Raw genomic sequence first — 19,727 nt, 5'->3', positions numbered from 1 at the left:
CCTGGGGCTGCTGCTGGAGCAGAGGGTGCTTCTCCATGGCCAGCTCCTTCTGGGCGTCGATGACCACGTTGTGCCGCTTCTTGCGGATCTCATCAGGTGTGCGCTGCACCAGGGGGCTGAGGGCATTGACGGCCGCCGCGATCTCCTCCCAGGCCCACTGCTGGGCCGTCGTGTTCTTGTATCACCCGCTCTTAGGGATCAGGATGTCCTTGTGGAGGCTGAACTCTTCCAGGATGAGGAATTTCTCCTCCTCGGAGAACTTGATCTGCTTCAGCTTGCTTGTAGCCATGCCGCCTCTGCAGCAGGAGAGAACAGTCCCCATCAAAATGCGATCACACCGGCTGCTGCTCCCACCCCCTGGGTGCCCAGGACATGGACAGCACTGGCACGCCACGGATAGACCAGACTGTGGATGGAGTGGGACATGGATGGACTGGGCCACAGATGGAGCAGGGCACAGATGGATCATGCCGTGGACAGACCAGACCACAGATGGACCACGGCATGGGTAGAGCACTGCATGCATGGACCACACCATGAATGGAGCAGAGCATGGACAGACTGTGCCATGGATGGAGCAGGGCACAGATGGAGCAGGGCACGGATGGAGCAGGGCACGGATGGAGCAGGGCACGGGTGGAGCAGGGCATGGACAGATTGCACTGTGGACAGACTGCACCATGGATGGACCGTGCCACAGATGGAGCACACCACGGATGAAGCAGGGCATGGACAGACTGCACCATGAATGGACCGTGCCACGGATGGAGCAAACCACAGATGCAGCACACCATGGATGGAGCAGGGCATGGACAGACCATGCCACGGCTTGTGGGGCCGGGGCCGGAGCGCAGTGCCATAGCTGGGGGGTGGCATGGCTGGGCGGAGTGGGGCAGGCGGGGGGCACTGGCAGGGCCCGGCTCCAGTCCAGCTCCTGGTCCAGCCCCTGGCCCGGCTCACCTCGCTGTGCAGCGGCACTGGGCGGGTCGCTGCGGGAAGCAGATGTGGCCGCATCCTGTCCCACGCCAGGATGGAGCAGCAGCGGCAGTGGGGCCAGGGCACAGTGAAGGCTCCAGGTCCTTCCTGGCACCGTGGGATGGGAGGGCAAATCATGGGTGCGGTATGGGTGCCCTGGCTGTTGGGGCAGCTCCCCAAGGCGGAAAGGTGAGCAGTGGGTGCAGTGTGGGCACCCCAGCCCCATGCAATGGCTTCAGGACCTTCCCAGCACCCCAAGGTGCAAGGATAACTCCTGGGTGCAGCCTGGGTGCCCTGGCTATCTGGGGTGGCTCCAGCTCCTTCCCAGCACGCCGGGGTGGGAGGGCAAATCGTGGGTGCGGTGTGGATGCCCTGGCTCTGTGGGGCGGCCCCGCGTCCTTCCCGGCACCCCAAGGCGAGAGTGAGCAGTAGGTGCAGCCTGGGTGCCCTGGCCTTGTTGTGCGGCTGTAGGACTTTCCCGACACCCCAAGGTGGGAGGGCAAATCCTGGGTGCAGCCTGGCTGCCCTGGCTGTTGGGGTGGCTCCAAGCTTTGCTATGTTAAACCCTGCCGGGAGCTGCAGGCTGCTGTTGGGTCGCCCCCAGCCTCCTGCTCCCCAGGGGCAGGCTGCAGGCTCGCGGCTCCTGCCCAGCACCGCCTGCGGGAGCCTTGCCAGCCCCTAACCTCCCTCCTGAACCGGGAAAGTAAAAGGCTTCAACGCTCGGCATGTTCTCGGCCTCTTTATTTGTGGTAAAAACCCAGGCTGGCCCCAGCATGTTCACTGGCCTCACGAAATGGCCTAAAATCATGGTTAAAAAAGGGTGGCGAAAGGTCAGCAGAACAAGGGGGTTCAGGGGCTCGCAGGGCGCGTGTCCAGCCCCGCCGAGAGCACAGGAGACCACAAAGTCTGCAAAGAGCCCAGCAGGCGCAAGGCTGGGGCATCCCTGTACCAGTGTTTATCAGGAGGGAGGGCTACGAAAGAGCCGCATGAACCGAAGAACGGAGGCTGGCCAGCTGCCGCTGCGGTGCAGGGAGCGCGTGGCTGGTAGGTACGCGTGCTGCCCTGGCACGGAGCACCGGGGCTGGGGACGATGCCTGGGTACAGGAATGAAGCGACCGTTTCCCGTGTGGCGAACAGGGTTTCCCTGAGTTATGTACCGAGCCGGTGGGTCTGGCCGGCTGCCAGAGAGCAGAGCATCCCCTCGGCTGCGGGGCTCGGCGCAACGCCGTCAGGCAGCCCCGGACAGAGGGCCTGGCTCCCTCAGCCCGTCGCCCCAGGCCAGCCTGGGGGCCAGCCCGGGGGCCAGCCCATGGCGAGCCAGCAGTGCCTGCACCAGCGCGAGCTCCTGCTGCAGCTCGCGGGCACTGCAGCCCAGCTGCGGGGCGGTTGCGGTGCTCCCATGCACAACTTCCAGTGCACGGGCCAGGAGCTTGGCCCTGGCCAGCAGCACGGCCACGGCTGTGTGCAGCTTGGCGCAACCCAGGGCCTTCATCCACCAGGGTCCAGCGGCCTCTGCAGAGAGAGCAGGCAAGAAGAGGCATGAGTGCAGTGGTGCTTCCTCCTCCTGGCACAGGTGGCCTTGGAGGGGCGAGGAGACCACGTTTCCTATCTTGAGGGCTTCATGCCACCCTGCTCCTCCCCACCAATTTGCCACCTGACCCGTGCCCCTGGCAGGCCCTGGGGAAGGGATGCAGTGCCCTGCTGTACCTTGGCTCCACCGGCATTTGCAGTACTGCAGGTCACGTAGGATGCTGGGGCCTACGGCCTCCAGCCAGCAGAGAGCCGACTCGTGGAGCGGGCTGGAGACAGACGCCTTCTCGAGGAGCTGCAGCAGAAAGGGGAGCAGCAGCTGCGAGAGGACAGCTGGCTCTGCAAAAACGTTGGGTTCATCCTCCTTATACAGGCTGCTGGCTCTGGAAGGGAAGCCAAGCCACACATGGAGCCTCGGGCCATCTGATGCTGCCTAATGCCAGGGACCCATGTTGGCCGGGGTCAGCCATGCGGCACCCCGGGACCCCTCTTCCTGACTCTGAAAAGGGGGTGGCTTTGCCTGTTGCACTGAGTCAATCCTGCACCTGTGCAGCTTTCCCTGTTGCTCCCAGGATGCAAAGCCAGAGCTCTGCCCTAGAGATCAGCCTAGAAAGGCTGGAGCAGGACCTGGGATTTGGGGAACACAGATCATGGCACTCCCTATTGCACCTCATCCCTTGAAGTTGCAAGGGCAGCACGAGCCTGGCAGTTAGTGGGAGCTTGCCCAGTGCAATGTGGACCTCGATTCGAGGGGACAAAGATGCTTTTGAAGCATCCACTGCATCCCAGCAGGCACTTGCTGTTTGATGGGTGAGAGGACTAAATATCAGTGTGCTCTGTGTGTGGCCCTCCTTTTTACCCATTTCAGAGGTCCAGCAACTTACTTGTTGGCCTCCAGCTCTTCCAAGATGCCCCTGAGATCCAGGAGGGGGAGGTGCTGCAGCAATGAGCCAAAGGTCTCCGGGTGATCCCCAAAGTTTTCCAGGAGGAGCTGCAGGAGGCCCAGGAGCCCTGTGTTGGCCTGCACAAAGATGCAGCCGCCTTGGACCTGCTTTTCTGGGACCTGGCGCACTAGGCTGGCAAAGTTGGAGGCCTCATGCCGGACTTCCTGCTCCTCATCTTGCAGCAGGCGGATGCCCACATTTATCAGCCTGAAGGAAGGGAAGCAAATTCCACTTTACAGGCAGCACACAGTGCCATCCAGCGTGCTCCCAGCCTGTCCCAGCACAGCGGTGAGGAAGAATAAGAGGCACCCTGTAAGGCAACTCCTCACTGATGATTATGTGTGGGGGCTCATGGATGACACTCTCGTGAAAGGCACAGTCGCAGCCCGAAAGCTTGCGGTCTGAAAGGGCAGAGTCACGACGGAACATGAAGGACAGCAGTGCCGTTTACTGCTCACTAGAGACTGACCTCTTTTGGCTAGCCCTTAGCGAAGGTGTTGTTATCTGCAGCTAAGGCACAGACCCATCACTTCAGACTTAATCATGATGTGTTAGACGGTGACTGCACCGCAGCCGAAAGAACAGGGAGAGTTTTTATAATGGAAACTTTGGAAACTTTGCTGGAAAGTTAACAAAATCTTTTACATCTTAAATCCACCAAAGCCTTTCTGCTATTTATTTTGATTAAAATGCCACTCTCAAATCTTTTACAGGATGCGAGCTTTTGGGTGTTTGCGATATTTAAGTGGGTGGGGTATTCTCTACTGTCCTTGAACTTTTCCAAGGGCAAACAGCCTTTCAGAGGGTCAAGCTATTACCTTTCAGTGCCCTGGGGCTGGGGTGTCTGCTGAGCAAGCACTGCTTGGAAAGGTCACTGTCAGTGATGCTCCTGCGAGCCTGGGCCATTTGAATGTGCAGACTCAGTCACCTACCGCAGGGCCACTGGGACGAGAGAGGGGCAGACGGCTCCCCGGCAGCGCTGCACCACGTCTACGCCAGCCAGCTGGAGAGATCTCGCTGCCGCCAGTCTCAGCACCTCTGAAGAAACGCACTTGCTGCACCTCTCCAGCATCGCGCACCATCGCTCAACCAGCGGCTGGGCTTCATCCCCAGACCTGTTGGGGCCAGGGAAGGAGAGCGGGAGAGGGGACAGTCAATTCAGGTCAGCTCCTGCAGGACCTCTGATGGTGCAGAACGCCACTGACTGCCCTGAGATCGCAGGACCAAGGCGCAAAGGCGACTGTTTTATAGGCCGCGGAAAGAAGTTATGCTGCAAGGGCCCAGATCTGTTTCTAGTGAGAACTAAGGAAAAGCTCCTTAGATAATTAGGCCAAGCCACCTCTGGAAGCAGCACAGACTCACCCGAGGGTGAGGAGCAGGCTAGCGGCACACAGGGCCTGGAAGAGGAGGTCCGGGCCAGGGTGCTCAGTTTCCATCATGAGGAGCAGGATTTCCACACATGCTGATGAGGAACCCTGGAGCTTACAGGAAGCATCCTGGGACCAAGACGAGGGATTTCTGTAAAGATGCATCAAAGCCTCAAGGTATAATTTCAGGAACTCTTTGTTCCTTCTGTCCTGCAGCACTGACTGTAAGTTCTCCTGGTCAATAATGGGAAAGAAGAGACAGTTAGTTATTTCCCCAAGGAATGTGAGGTCCTTCCAGCCTTCAGAAAAGCTGTTAGAAATGCTGCACGTTAACCCCAGCAAAACTGGATGAATGCTCCAGACCTGGTGCATCCTCCCAGAGGGAGATAACAGGGGAAAGGAGCACTAGGGAATATTGTGCTTTTTAATGAGCATCCAGGTAGCAAAAAGCTAGAGGTATCATCTCATCTACCCAGTGCTGTGCATTAGGACCCATCAGCCCATGAGCCTCCAGTTTGACTTCGTGACTTTTGGGCCTTGTCTTACCAGCAGTGTTAGCCGGAGAGCCTTCTCCAAGGTCTCACACTCTCCTCCCTCCCCTTTGATCACCCAGCTCAGGATGGCAAACTGGACGTCGGTATTGGGCTCCTGGAGGAGCAAGCAAACGGTGCCGATTCTCTCCTCGTCCGCCAGCCGGGCGGCCTCGCTGCACAGGAAACGGACGATGGTTTGGTGGAGGACAGCAGAGCCCACCTGGAAGAAAAGCAGGGCCGCTCTCCAAATGTCCTGCCTCGCAGGTAGGGGTTTCTAGTGGGACACGCGCTCCGGAGCATGGGCCACGCTGGACCCAGCACCCCACGTCCCACGCCCCGTGCTAGCTGTACGTAGTGACAGCTATGATTTTCCCACTGTTCAGCAAGGGTGATAAAGGCTAGCCACCCTTTGAATACCACCAGGGGAGACTTTTGCAGCCCTGGGTGAGTTTGGCTTGGGAGAGACGGGAGCCGCGTCCCACTGCCACCGCTCCTCCCTCCTGCGGGCGCCGTGTCCCCCGCGAGGGGCAGTACCTGGAGCGTGGCAGAGCTCGGCTTTCGCTCCGGCTCGAGGCCCTGCAGCTCCGCGGCGAGGGTGTCCCAGAGGTGCGCTGCGAAGCCGGGGCTGCAGGAGGCGGCGAGGAGGGCGAGCACCTGGAGGAAGGCAGCGCGGACGAGCGGGCAGCGCTGCGCAGGGGTGAGCAGCCAGGCCCGGGCCTCCAGCCGCCGAGCCACGGGGCGCAGCGCCTCCGCCGCCCTGCCAAGGAAGCGCCTTTCCTCACTGCTTGGCACGGCGGCGGGGCAGCTTTTCGCCCGCCAGGCTGAGTCTTGTAGTTGGAGGGGACGTGGGGGCCCACTCACTTGTCGGCGCCCGCGGCGGGGGCCAGCAGGGCCCGCATCTGGAGCAGGCGCCCGTGCAAGGCGTTGTGCGAGCACACCCGGCCGGCCTCGGGCAGCTGCTGGGCCAGCTGCAGCAGCAGGCGGTGGCGCTGGGCCGGCGGGACCAGGGGCACCAGCGCCTTGGCGGCCATGGCTCGCACAGCGTACAGGGGGCTTCCCGCGAGCTGCAGCAGCGGCCCAAGGAAGGGAGCGGAGGCGCTGCGGAACGAGAGGGTCAGGTGCCAGCCGCCCTCCGGCACGGCAAAGCGGGGCGAACCCCCCACTCCGGCAGCACCCTCGGCCTCCCTGGGCCGGGCCAGAGCATCGCCGGCACCGGGCCCCCTCCCCAGCCGCCGGCGGCTACCTGCCAGGATCGTCGGCGCCAGGTTGGAGCTGGGCCAAGAGCGTGAGGACGGGGTGGAGCGTGGGGCGCAGCGGGGGCCCGCCGGCCGCCCCCAGCTCGCCCAGCAGCACGGCGCCCAGCTCGGGGTGCTGCCCGAGGAAGGCCTGCAGGCTCACGCCGTCCGCGGGGCGGCTCTCCGCACGGCTCCGCTTCTGGCCCAGCAGCCGGGCCGTGAGGGCACCTGCAGGGCAACGGCAGAGAGCGGCGTCAGGCCGGGAGGTGCTCGTCCTGCGCCGAGTCTCACGCTCCCCGCGCCGGCCCCCTTGCTTTGCAAGCACGCCTGCTCTCTCCAGCGCCATGTCTGCCACCATTTCTGCTAAGATTTGTCGCTGTCTTTTCTGTGGCTCCGTTGCTGGAGAGGGAAGGCGAAGGGAGGAGAGGGCGCGCGCGGGCACGGGACGGGACAGGGCTGCGGCATTACTCACTGAAGAGCTGGATGGCGGCGTTCCTCATGGCCCAGCTCGGGGAGCCGAGGCCCCGCAGCACCAGCGTCGTCATGGGCGTCGCATACGGCAGCAGCGCGCTCCCCAGCCCGGCGCCGCGCACCAGCGTCTGCAGCACGTGCAGGGCGCACACCTGCGGGCGGACGGATGGCACCGGCCGGGCTCAGCCGCGCGGGGCAGCGTGGGGGCTCACGGGGAAACGCAGAGCAAAGCTGCTGGGAGGAGGCGCAGAGGCCGGGCGCGCACGGCTCTGGGGCTCCCAGGACGGGCAGCGCTGCCGGAGCTGCAGTTTTTGGGTGACCCCGCCGCCCCCACTCCATGCGCTGGGGTACCCAGCTGGCCGAGGTGCAGCTCACCCTGTCCCCGGACCGGCTGCAGCGGGGAAGAGCTCGGTGGCCGGGGCAGAGCAGCCGCGGGCCAGGTGCCGGCCGCTCTCACCTGCGGGAGGTCGAGGGTCTGGTCCCAGTCCCGCGGCAGGGCGGTGGCGGCCAAGGCCAGCAGGGTCTGGACGCAGCGGGCCAGGAGCGGCCGGGCCTGGGCCGGGGCCTCCCCGCTGACGATGCACAGGAAGAGCATGGGGAAGCCGGCGGCGCGGCGCGTTATCGAGCTGCTCCGGGGCCCGCTCAGCGCCTCTAGCCCCTGAGAAACAAAATGTGGCTGAGAGACGGCTGGGAACCTGCTGGCCTCAGAGCCTGCAGCTGTCCCTGGGCGAGGGGACCGGCCGCCTCGCCGCCGGTGCTGAACCTCAGCGTCCCGGCTGGCGCTCGCACCAGGGCCGGCGGGGCACAGAGCAGCGCTGGGGGCTCCGCGGGGCAGGAGGAGAGCTGGGGGAAGGACTAGAGCGATACCTGCGCCAGCATGGTCTGCGGGATCGCCTGCAGCTCCGTGTCGGGGTGGTTCAGCAAAGCAGCGCAAAACTTGGTGAAGCCCATGCTGCAGCCCTCCACGGCGCCCTAGGACGGAGCCGTGCTCAGGGCTGCCGCCAGCCCCCCCAGCCCTGCGGAAAGGCTCTCAGGGCACAGGGGACAGAGGGCAAGGAGATGTAACGGCGGGGGGAAGGAGACCGGGCTCGGGAGCTCAGACAGGCGCTTTGGGCCGTGCCTCGTGCCGACCTGCCCCGCTGCTCTCGGCAGATCAGAGGGGCTGGAGCAGGGCTGAGCCTCCCCCCAGGCAGGATGCGCCCTTACCCAGTGCCGGCACCGCAGCAGGATTTCCTGGAAGACCTTGGCTGCCGTCTGCAGGCTGGCGAGCGGCAGCAGGGGCCCGGGCCCGGCGGGTGCCGGGGACAGCAGCAGCTCCACCAGGCCTCCCAAGAGCAGCCCTATTTCCTGAGAGAAAGCCAAAGGTTGGGGGAAAAGCCGGTGCCGCTGGGACGATCCCCCTGGCCCCAGGCTGTGCATGCTGGAGGCACGCGGCACGCTCGATTTGGCGCATGATGGGCTCCCTGGCAGCAGACCCGATGGGACCCGATGGGACACCAGCCACTGAAGCTGCCACCATTTGGCCTTCCTGCCCGTGTGCAACAGATGGACGATTTATCCTTGCAGCCCTGCTCTGTGCAGGGTGACCTTGGTGAAAGCTGCCTTGCAAGGGGCCAAGGACTGGTCCTTGTGTCTGACCTTGCGGATTGACCGCTGATATTTGCAGTCCCTGAGAAGTCGGGGGCATTTGCAGCCGTGGCGGCAGAAGCAGAGTCCTGTTGCAGCAAGGAGGGCCAGCCTGCGTGGTCATCGCTTGCTCTCGGACGCGGCTCGGACTCGCGCTCAGTTGCAGCCACATGATGCTCAGGGGGACACCAGACCCTTTCCGACCTTCCCAAATGACCTCCTCAGCCCAGCCTGGCCCCCGCAGCTCTCAGCAAGCCACCGCAGCCTCTCAGCCCCGGGCTTTGCTGCTCCAGGGGCTCAAATGATCTCAAGCGACAAGGCTGTGCTGACGGCAGCAGGGCTGCCCCAAATTTCCGTCCTGCCCCACATGGCTGGGAAGCACAGTGAATGCTGCCGTTGCCTCGGAGCAAAGAGGCTCAGTTTGCAGCGCTATTGGAGGTCGCAGCCCGAGGCGGCGGCGATGCCCAAGAGCACGCACAGAAGCTCTGCGGCACGACACGCTATCAGGCAGCTGTGCGCTGCAGTGGCGGAGAGGAGCCGGCGGGGCCGCGGGCTGCAGGCAGCGGGGGAGCCCAGCCACGACACAGCTGGGCTCTATCGGCGCCCAGGGAACCAGCTGCGCTACGTAAGGGGAGAGCGGGAGGCAGGATCCTCTGGGGAGAGGTGATGGAGGTGAGGGGGCTGTTGTACCCCCCTGTGGAGGGGAAAGGATGCTGGAGATGCCTGTAGGCAACCCCAAGGTATGGGATGGGGATCCCCCGTGCTCGTCACAGGGAGCAGGGTTGGGGAATGCCCCAAGGGGACAGCTGGGGGCGCGCTGGGCTGCCCCTCTCTGCTGGCCGGGGCACGTGCCTCCTCCTGGTGCCCTGGGCACGCTCGTACCTTCACCGACACCCAGCAGCAGGTCAGGATCAGGCTGTGCTCCTCTGACAGCAGGACTGAGTCGTCCTCCTGCTGCCCTTGGCCTTTCCCCAGCATGATGAGGGAGCCGATTGCGTTCCCCATGTCCGCAAATGATGGGGCAGTGGCTGCAAAAGACAGAAACCCAGTCCGAGGGGTGTGAGGCTGCAGCCAGGCAGGTGCTGCTGAGCTGGGCCGGGCAGAGCCCGCGGGGAGCGCGGGCCCAGGGAGGGGGACGTGGCAGCACAGGGGGCTGGGGACAAGGCCTGCCATGACCTGTGCAGAGTGCACATGCGTGGCAGAGGTTTCCCCCCTCACCACGTGGCCCACAGGAGAACAGTGGTCACGTTGCTCACCCCTGCCCTTCCCAAACTGTTGCTGTAAGGACACCTCCAGCCCCTGCTCTTCCAGTTACTTTGATTTTTTTGCAAGCGTCTTGCTCCTTTTTAAAGGCAATTGTTTCTACCTCTACTTCTGTTCTCAGGTAGTTGAGAAAGGCACCTGAAAATGGCTGCTAGCTGCCTGGCTCCCTTGGCTCCTGCTCCTGGGCATCCCGCTCTGTCCCCGGGCCAGCCCTCCCCACTGTGTCCCTCTGTGGTCCCCTGCTGCTGAGGGAGCCAGCCCAAAGCGAGGGCCAGACCAGGGGGTCTGCTGGGGCAGCAGCAATGGGCAGAGCCTCTCTCTAGCTCACGGCTGGGTCGAGGACCTCTGTGACGCAGGTATGAGGGGTTCCCAAGGCTGGCTGCGGCTCCCTTTCAGGGACGTGCTCACCTTGTTGGTCGGTGCCGGGGCCCTGCTGGCTCTGCAGGGCACCCAGGAGGAAGGAGGTGATGTCCCTCGCCGTGGCCACAAGGCTGGTAAGGAGCTCCTGCCAGCTCTGCGCCCACTCTGCCGCCCGCATGGAGGCGGCCACCTCCGGCACCTGCAGCAGGCACCTCCGCAGGGCTGCGATCGCTCCTGGGCAGACACCGCACTCCGGTTACAGCGGCAGTGGGAGCGACCCCAGAAGGGTCCCCCGTGGGAAGCGGGGGAAGGAGGGTCCTTAGATCAAGGGCAGGCTGGTGGGCAGCCAAAAACCGTACAGGGAAACTGAGGCAGGGTGACAGCGTCGGCATGGACTTGTAGCCTCAGGTCTGCCTGTACGATACCTGTCTGCTCCAAAACCATGGGAAGGAGAGACTTGCTGTGGGAATCACTTGCTCCCTCTGCAAGGCTGGGGACGTACCGTGCATCGGCTTAGTGGCTGCTGCCTGCAGCAAGTCCTGGCGCGCCGCAGCGTACTGGGCCTGCAGCACGTGGAGAAGGTGCTGAGCGAAGCACAGCCCTCGGGGCTGCAGCGTCGGGGCTGCTCCGGCCTCCAGGGGCAGGCTCCTCACGGTGCTGCTGTCCGACCTGGAGGAAGAGGCAAACACTGACCTTGCTGCAAGCACAAGGGAGTTTTCTGCTTGATGTGTGCTGGGACGAGCCTTCCTCCCACAGCTTGGGGCCTGCACCCCAACCTTATCCAATGCTACCACCGGCCAACATTGCTAAAAGGCTATTTCAAACCCAAACCACCGTGGCTGCAGTCAGCCCAGAGGTGTTAAAGTAAGGGACCAGCACTGCTGACCCCCTCCTGGGGCTTGAGGACTGCCGTGCCCCAGGGAGCGGGGGCTGCAAGGTCATACTTCTGCAGGATTGTCTTCATCAGCACGGCTCCAGCTTCAGCCTCCTGCACTCGGGGGCTGCTCAGGGCTTCTTGGGCGAGCTGGAACAGAGCCAGGGCCACGGGCTCAGGCAACGGCGCTGGGAAGTAGCGGACGAGCAGTTCCGAGGCCAAATCCCTGATCTGTCGAGACAGCGCAGCATAACGGGGAGTGTTAGCTCGAGCAGAGGCAGACACAGGAGGTGTGAGCACGGCTGTCGGGGAGATGCTCTAGCTGCTCTCCCGGGTGGCCTCTCACCGCCTCCGGCCACCCCTGTCCAGCTGGGGCTATGGGACGGGGACGCGATGGGCCCGCGGGATGCTCACCTCATTTGTGCTGTCCTGTAAGCAGCTCAGCAGCGCCAACAGATTGGGCTGCGAGAAGAAGTCCCAGCAGCCTCGGTGCCTGGCGTAGCTCAGCAGCGCAGCCATGGTCTCTGCGGGGACACGGAGGCGGTGGCCGAGGTCTGGCCTTGAGCAAGGTGCAAACGGAAAGTAGCCAAGGGGTGATGTGCTGGGCTCGTGGCTCCTACTCACGCGGAGGCTGCCCCTTCTTCCGCTCGGGGCTCCAGGTGTCCGTGCAGGTCTCCAAGACTGCAGCCAGGAGGAGCAGAGCCGTCTTCTTCCTCTGGTAGTTGGAGCCCGGAGAGAGCGAGGAGACGCTGAGCTGCAGCAGCCACTCCACGAAGCCTGCGGGGAGGGAGTGCAGGAGGACCGCGTTACGGAGCTGGCATGTGCGTTCAAAGCCACCGCTGGCAGTGGAGGTGCCAGGGCAGCTGCCTCACCAACTGCCTGGGTGAGCAGCTCGGCTCCGTCGCCCAGCTCGGCTCCATCGCCCGGCTCAGCACCCCTCGGTGCCCTCCCTCGCAGCTGGGCCAGCGAGCTGTCCCGCAGCCGGACCAGCGCCTTCTTCACCGCCGCCTGCAGCAGCTGCCGAAACGCCGAGGAGTCGCTGTTGAGGTTGAGGGGCAGGAACTCCTGCAGCAGACGGACCTCGGCGCCCGAGAGGGCCCGGCTGGTGCTGGGGCTGCAGCAGAGGAGCCCCAGCGCTGCCAGGCGCACGCCCTCCTCGCCGGCGTGCAGGCAGCGCGACAGTCGCTCCCGCGTCTCTTCCTCCACCGCCAGCGTCCCCGTGATGCTCTTTTGCGCTTTGAGCAGCGCCACCCATGCCCGGAGCGCGGCCGCGTCCCAGCCGCCAAACTGGGTGGCCAGTGGCACGTAGGAGGCCGGGAAGAGGCGCAGGGTCCAGGGCAGGAGGTGGTTGGCAGCATTGCTCTGCAGGATGGGCACGGGGGAGCGGAGGGCCTTTGAGAGCAGAGGCAGCCAGTGCAGCGCCCACCGCTTGGCCAGAGCCTCCTCGGGGCCCTGCCGCCCCGCCAGCCACTCGGCGCGCTGCTGCTGCACCAGCGCCTTGTACACCTCGGTGGCAGCCGGACACAGGTGGTTGGTGGCAAGGCAGCTCAGGAGGTGCTGCGGCAGGTCCTGGTAGGCGTCCAGGACCTAGGAGAAAAGCCAAATGATGGCTGTAACGGACACTTGATGGGTGGCTGGCATGCATTGTCCCCTCGTCTCACCACTGGAGTAAAGGCTGCATATGGGGCAGGACATGTCTCGGCACAGACAGCACTTTCTGGCTGTGCCCCGGCAACTGCTGGTACCCCAAGAGCCACTGCTTTCAGCCAGCTCTGGCCAGATTTTGGGGGCATCAAGTGACAGAGAGCTCTGCTCCCAGCTGGCAATCCCCCAGGACACATCTGACAATATCCCCTGGGTCCCTGCCTGGGGCCACATAATTTTTTTCATGTCGAAGCCCGGAAAAATGTTCCCGGGAGCACCGAGCTGGTGTATGCAGGCTTGCCAGAGGTCGCCAGCAGGGAGAGGGGATCCCGCAGTCCTGGGGATGCAGCTGAGAGCTAACGGGCCTTGTCCCTAAACGTATCAGCGGTACATGCTGTGGTGCCTCCAGCTCGTGTCCCACCCTGTGGCTTGAGCTGCCAGATGCTGTGTCACCCCATTAGCAGCGCACGTGTGTCAGCCCTCCCCGGCTCGGCCAACTCCTTCTGCTGGCCCAAACTGCCTCTCCTCCTCCTGCCCGGGCTTCCCTACCTTCTGACTGCCCACGTAGGGGACGATGGCACACAGAGGCACGTATCTGGCTTTGATTTGCCACGGCATTGAAATAACCCTCTGCAGCATCTGCCTGTAGAGAGGCCTCTCCTGGTCTTCGAAGTGCCTGCACTCCAGACAGTACATCTCCAGGAGCAGCCGAAAGGAGTTGTGGATAAACTCGGACACCCCTTCCACCTGGCAGGGGGAAGGACAGCAACCGAGAGAGGTTAGAGGTGGTTCCCCCTTCTGCTTATAGAAAAACTCCTTTGCCGTTCTGTGGTGACCAGTGTTTTCACTGGGTAGCCACAGGTTAAGGAGCTGGGCATCACTTCATCCACCAGCGGGGATGGTGGGAGAAGAGCCAGGGTGTGACCATGCGTGGCCTTCAGTCAGCTGGGACTGTACCACCAGCTGCTGTGTGGGGAGGTCAAAGAACTGCAATCCAGCCCTGCAGAGGCCATGTGTGATGAGTGCTTAGTCCTCAGCAGTGCAGGTGCCCCTCCCCTGTAAGCCCAAGGCAGCCACAGCCAGCCTGCTGGCAAGGGGGGCACAGCTCTCCCTCCTGCCTGCAGCTCCAGGAGGACCCAACAAGAGTGCTGTGCTTGGCCAGGGGACAGATGGAGCAAAAACAGGCCAGGTGTGCAATGCACAACCTGTAGCAGGAACGGAGGCTGAGCTGGGCAGAGAAAAGGTTGTTTCTGGTTGCAGTGGCACTGGGTTTTGGCTCTACCTGGCCTTACCGGGGTCTCAGCGTTGTTCCACACCAGCTGGGTGAGCTGGCTGAGGAGATCTGAGTCCTCAGCCAGGATGCGGCTCCCCTTCAGGCGCCAGATCTCAGGCAGGCTCTCCTGGAGGCGTTGCAGCCACAGGGAGAAAACTGAAAGCAGAGAGTGGCCTAATGCAGCGGTGAGCCCAAGAGCCTCACGTGGAGCACGGCCCAGTGTGGGTCGTTTGGGGGACTCGGGGAACCTAGGCACAAAGCGGCCAGTTTCTTCATCAGCCCATGCAGATATACAGAAGTACGTGTGAGTTAGGATTAAATGGGCTGAAGTAGATATTAACAGCAGTTTCCAACCAGTTATCTAGAGTCAGAAGTGAATTTTCCCCCAGAGAAGATCAAATGCTCTGGCAGCTCCATGGTGGCTGCTGTAGTGCATCACAAGGACAGTGAATCCTCTAAACTCCCCTGCTCTGCTGTAATGGGGTTGTAGTCTCTTACCTTGGAAGCAGTAGTAGTGGCAGTCCTTCTGCTCTTTGCTAAGGGCGCACACAGTGGGAAAGAGCACGTCCAGCAGCAGGCAAGCCTGTGGGAACACGGCCGTGTTAGGGAGCAGGCAGATAGGGGCATCCAGGGCAAGAAAACCACTCCACGAGACAGGAGAGGAGGCCACTTTGTGTTTCTCTGCTGCTACAGCAGCTTATAGCTACCTTGATCTTCCTGTCTGAAAGTCCTCGACTCTTAAGTCTAGGAGATGCTGCTACTCAGCAGAGCTGGAGGCTGCTCTGTGTCCAGGGGCAGCCCGGGGGTTTATGCTGTACTAGCTGGGGGCTAACACCGTGGCTGCTGCTTTGCTTGCATAGGGCTGCTTTCGGCCCTGCCTGACTTCTCAGCCCCTCAGGAGAGGGAAATCACTGCTCAGGTGTCTCTAGCAGAAAGCACGCTCCTGCCTAGCGCATCATGCGCAGAGAAGGCAGCGCGCTCTGTGGGACGCCTCCAGCCGGTGCAGCCTGCCTACACGGGCAGAGGTCTTACCTGCTGGTATCTAAAACCCTCACTGGTGGTTTCCAAAGCGACACCTCCCACAAAAGGCTCTCAAAATCTCTGGCTGTTGAGCCTGAGCACTCCTACCTGGTGGGTGGAGCTCTCCAGCTGGCAGCTGAGGATGTCCGTCTTGCAGCAGGTCAGCAAACCTCTGGTCAGCACCAGCCTCTCCAGCCCGTCTGGCTCCAAGACAGAAATGGCCTCCATCGTCAGCTCCCCAAACTTCAGCTCCCCCACACCTAGGTGGAAATGGCTGTGTTAGCTGGGAGAAGGACTTGCGCCAAGCCCAAATACTTCTCCAAGAGCAAACTCCCCTTGCTTGTCTGGCTAATCCCAGAGCTACCGCCAGAGAAGGCTGGTGGCAGTAGGGTCTCTGGGGCTCAGAGAGCAGGACACTACTGTGCAATCTGGTTTGGACTCCTGGTGAGTTGCATCAGCCTCTGTCCCCTCACACCCAAACATGCCTAGCCTCGATGTCCCCTGGGTAAGAGGCTGTTCCCAGCTCAGGAACGAGTGCGAACCTTGGTCGGCGAGCTGGAATAGAGCCTGTGCGGCGCTGGCCCCGCACTCAGGCTGCGGGGCCGTGTTCACCAGCATGCTCAGCGCAGTGCCCGCCAGCAGGCGCGTGTCCTTGTTCGGGGCCTGGACACACAGGGGAGGTGAAGGCACAGCTGAAAATGCCATTTAAGAAACAAAACTCCATTTAAACCCTCCTTCTCTCCATGCACATGTAACACACAGAGGCAAGGTCCCTCAGGACGTTCAGGCTGTTTCTGTAGTGACCTCCTGGGGGAACTGGGATGTCACCAGTGGTGTTTTGGGGAGGACAGTGATGCTCTGCTCCCCAGGCCAGGCGAGCGCTGCCCCGCGGTGCCATGGGCTCCGGGCAGGGGGCCGCTGGGGTCGTACGCACCTTCCCCATGACGACCTGCAGCAGCAGTCCCAAAACGCTCTGCAGCGTCTCACTCCTCTCTGCCTCGCTCCACACCAGGGGGGCCACGTCCTTCGGCAGCGCCTGGAAGAGCTGGAGGCAGGCCTGGGGCAGAGGGGACCACAGGGATGGCTTTAAGCAACCTTCACCTCCGAAGAAACCCCCGGTTGCTCCTCGAGGGCTCCCCGGGGACGGGACAGCCGTTTGAAGCAGGTCATATGCTGGATCCCCTCAGGCTGTCCCTGCCCATGGGCAGGGGGTCCCAGCAGGTCCCTGTCCTTGCAGGGGACGGATCCTCCCCGCCCTCAGACACGGCTCTTACCTTGACGGCCGCGTAGCCCCAGTGGCCGGCCCTGGCCGGCGGGCTCTGCAGCACCCAGCCCAAGGTCGCGGCCAGGCGCTGCAGCAGCGGGGCCACGTTCTGCCTCCAGTGGAGCCGGCCCAGGCTGCTCTCCTCCATGAACATGCACACTGCGGGCAAGGGGAGAGCCTCGTTCCCTGCCCCTCTCCCGCCCGGCACAGCACCCGCAGACCACCCTGCTCCGGCCTAAAGAAAGGGCCGCGCTGCCATTAACTGGGGTGACGATGGGGCTGGGACTCGGGGCGCTGCTTTTGCTTGTCTGGTTTCCAGCCACCCCAGGTGAGCGGGCAGCGCTAGCGGGCGCTGTGTCGGGGACCGCCGCAGCCCTCCAGCGGACCCTGCCCTCCCTCCCGCGAGTGCAGAGGACTCGGCCCCGGCGGGCACGTCCCTGCGCATGGCGGCAGGGGCTGCGCCGCGGGGCCGGGAGACGCTCCCGCGGGAGCAGGACAGACTGACCTGACTGAAGGTCCTCTGGAGACAGCACCTGCGAGGCAGAAGGACAGACGCCCTTAACGCTCGGCACGACGCCAGCAGCGGGGACACACCGTGCGGGATGCCCGTGTTTAGGGGAGAACGGCGTCCGAGCGCCGCTCCTGCCGCGGCTCCCAGCTCCCCGGCCAGAGGAGACCGGCCGGCAGCGGGGCTGGCGCTGCACCCGAACCCCGCGGCGTGCCGGCGTCCCTCCCCGCGCTGCTGCCTCGCTCCCGCCGAGGGCTAACGCTGCAGCCGCCAGCCCAAACCCGCCGCTCCCATAATCAGCGGCTCTCACCTCCGCGCGGGCCGCCAGGCCATCCAGCAGCGCAGCCACCTCCCGGGAGAGCAGCGCCTCCCGCCCCGCCGCCAGCGTGGTGACGATCTGCCGGGGGAGACAAACCGCGCGGGTGGGCCACTCGCTCCAGACCTGCCGAGAGACGCCAACCGCGGCGCTGCGACGTTCCCGCGCGCCGTCCGTCCGCGCGCCTCCAGCCCCACGACCGCGCCAGCGGCAGGCGGAGCGTCGCTTAATGCCGACACGCTTGCGAGAACGAAGAAGGAGCAGGAACGCACCGGAAAAGCCAGAGGGCTGCCGGCTGTGACATCAGGCAGCCCGCACCCGAGGGATTTCTTAAAACTAACCCCGGCCGTTAGTTTAGCCCCAAAGTTGGGCTCCATCGCCACGTTTCCTGCTGCAGCTCAGCCCTTGGGCAGGCTGAGTGCTGACAGCAGTCTCGGCCCCTTTTGCCTGCCCTGAAATCCCAGCCCATCGTCTTCCTCCCCGAGTCCAGCGTCGTCCTCCCCCAGCCCAGCGTCTTCCTCCCCCAGTACAGCGTCTTCCTCCCCCAGCCCAGCATCTTCCTCCCCCAGCCCAGCGTCGTCCTCCCCAAGCCCACCATCTTCTTCTCCCAGCCCAGCGTCTTCCTCCCCCAGCCCAGCGTCGTCCTCCCCGAGCCCACCATCTTCTTCTCCCAGCCCAGCATCTTCCTCCCCCAGCCCAGCGTCGTCCCCCAGCCCAGCGTCTTCCTCCCCCAGCCCAGCGGCAGCCAGTTGCATGACAAACCTGCTCGAGTTTCTGGAAGGAGCTGGAGCTGCCGGTCGCCTCCGCCTGGAAGGCCAGGACGCAGCGGAGCAGGGGCCGTGCCGCCGCGTCGCCCAGCGCCCCGAGCCCCTCGCTCGCCGCCCGCGACAGCCGCAGCGCCTCCGCCAGGCTTCTGTCCCTGCACCTCTTGGCTGCGCTCCTGCGACGGGCGACGGGCGTTGGGCTGGGGGGGCTGCGCCAGCTCGCCCCCCCCTCCCCGGGCCGCCCCCCTTGCCCGCGCCGGGGCGGGAGGGCGACTCGGCGGCCCCCCGCCGACCGGGCCGCCTTACCCCGCGAAGCGCCGCAGGCTCTGCACGCAGGAGAGGGCGGCTGGGCAAGGCCCGCCCGGCCCGTAGAAGGCGGCGCAGGCCTGCGCCTCCTGCTCGGCCCCCATGGCCGGGCCCAGGGCAGCGCCGCACGGCCCCGCGCGCCCGGCCCCGCGGCTGCACACCGATCATAGAGTCCAGAAATGCTCTGTGCAAACTCAGCAGCCCCATCTAGTGCTGCCGGGGGCCGGGCGGGCCGCCCGGCCGCTCCGCTCGGCCTCCCCGCCGCTGCCGCTGCCGCCGCCACGGGCCCCTTGCTGGCCGGCGCCCGGCTGCTGCCGTCGGGGCGGTTGCTGCCCAAGGGCGTGAGGGTCGGGGTCGCCCGCTGGGTGCATCCTGCCCCCCGACCGCCTCCGAGCGCGGCGCCAGCCTGGCGCCCCGCGCCGTCCCCGCGGCCCTGAGCGCCGCTGGGCGCAGCCCGGGCCCTGCGTCCGATGGCACGTGTCGTGTCCGCTTCAGAAACACCGGGGGCCAGACAGAAGAGCGAGGCTGGTCCCGTTTAACTCCTCCTGCCTAGACGTTTCTGGGTTAAAAGCAGTAACAGCTGGAGCTGCCCCCAGGGTCAGCGGGGAGAGCGGCTCCTCCGCCAGGACCGAGGAGGGCGCCCAGGCGGGTGCTCCGCGCTGCGGACCCCGGAGGAGCCGAGACAGCCGGCGGGCGCGCGGCCGAGCTCGCCGCGAGGCCGAGAGGCGAGCAGCAGCTCTGGCGCTTCGGCCGGCAATAGCCGTCTCCTCCCGTCGCGCCTCCTCGCCGGAGGAGGCTCTGGTGGCTCGGGGTGCTTGCCCAGCCGCTTTACTTTGCAGCGCGCCCTCGGGCGCCGCTTGCGCTCGCTGCTAGCGGGTGCTTGGCCCGAGTCACCCCGGGCAGGGCGGAGAGGAGCGCCGCTTCCTCCCGCGTGGGGCGATGGCCTTCAGAAGGAGAACCGCCTCTCTCACGGGAGGGGATGTTAATTGTTATCATTGTGCATTACCGTCTACTGCCATTATCGTCCCTTCCCCGATGTGACTGGGGACGCGTGAAGTTCCTCCGCCTGTTACCTGCTCATTCAACATCGTCTTAATTTTGCCTCCTTGCTGCCCGCCGCAGTTTCCAAACCGCTAACGGACTCGTATACCAGCGCCAGCCGGGTTCCTCCCTCGCCGCGAGCCTCTTGTCGCCGGGAAGGGGCCGGGCTGACGCTCGCCGGCGCCCGGGCTCTGCCCCGTCCCGGGTCGGGGCCGGCGCGGCGCCCTCGCCCTCGCGCTGTGCCTGCCTGGCTCCCCTCCTCGGAGACGTCCTCACATCCAGCTGGGCTCCTTTTGACTGACACGGAGTTGAATAACTAACAGGTTGATGAGGCAGGATCCTGCCTGGCTTCATGAAATGGCGATACAACCCCTGAGTGACACCCGCCACTGAACTTCATCTAGGAACTACTA

At 64.3% G+C, this 19,727-nt stretch overlaps 1 protein-coding gene across 2 annotated transcripts; it reads right to left on the bottom strand.

Moving 5' to 3' along the window:
- Window positions 1-1,701: 1,701 nt before the first annotated feature.
- LOC104138924 (tRNA (32-2'-O)-methyltransferase regulator THADA-like) lies at window positions 1,702-18,417 on the bottom strand. Of its 2 annotated transcripts, XM_068911148.1 has the most exons (31): window positions 18,274-18,417; window positions 17,966-18,143; window positions 17,198-17,284; window positions 16,885-16,912; window positions 16,390-16,538; window positions 16,050-16,172; window positions 15,658-15,778; window positions 15,224-15,375; window positions 14,594-14,678; window positions 14,115-14,251; window positions 13,372-13,569; window positions 12,051-12,765; window positions 11,803-11,955; window positions 11,593-11,702; window positions 11,249-11,409; window positions 10,807-10,973; window positions 10,353-10,538; window positions 9,564-9,709; window positions 8,262-8,402; window positions 7,923-8,027; window positions 7,513-7,713; window positions 7,057-7,207; window positions 6,593-6,812; window positions 6,211-6,447; window positions 5,884-6,106; window positions 5,363-5,569; window positions 4,812-5,050; window positions 4,382-4,564; window positions 3,390-3,656; window positions 2,683-2,888; window positions 1,702-2,487 (listed from the first exon to the last, which is right to left on the bottom strand). In XM_068911148.1, the coding sequence occupies exons 1-31, from the start codon at window positions 18,375-18,377 to the stop codon at window positions 2,204-2,206; spliced, it is 5,664 nt and encodes a 1,887-aa protein (XP_068767249.1). In that variant the 5' UTR covers window positions 18,378-18,417; the 3' UTR covers window positions 1,702-2,203. The 2 variants fall into 2 exon arrangements, with proteins under 2 accessions (XP_068767249.1, XP_068767248.1); XM_068911147.1 differs by lacking the exon at window positions 2,683-2,888.
- Between the last annotated feature and the right edge of the window lie 1,310 nt (window positions 18,418-19,727).

This window comes from Struthio camelus, chromosome 17 (genome assembly GCF_040807025.1).
Source record: "Struthio camelus isolate bStrCam1 chromosome 17, bStrCam1.hap1, whole genome shotgun sequence".
NCBI lineage: Eukaryota > Metazoa > Chordata > Aves > Struthioniformes > Struthionidae > Struthio > Struthio camelus.
Note: the sequence above shows the minus strand (reverse complement) of the source record. Positions and strands in the feature narration are given on the sequence as shown.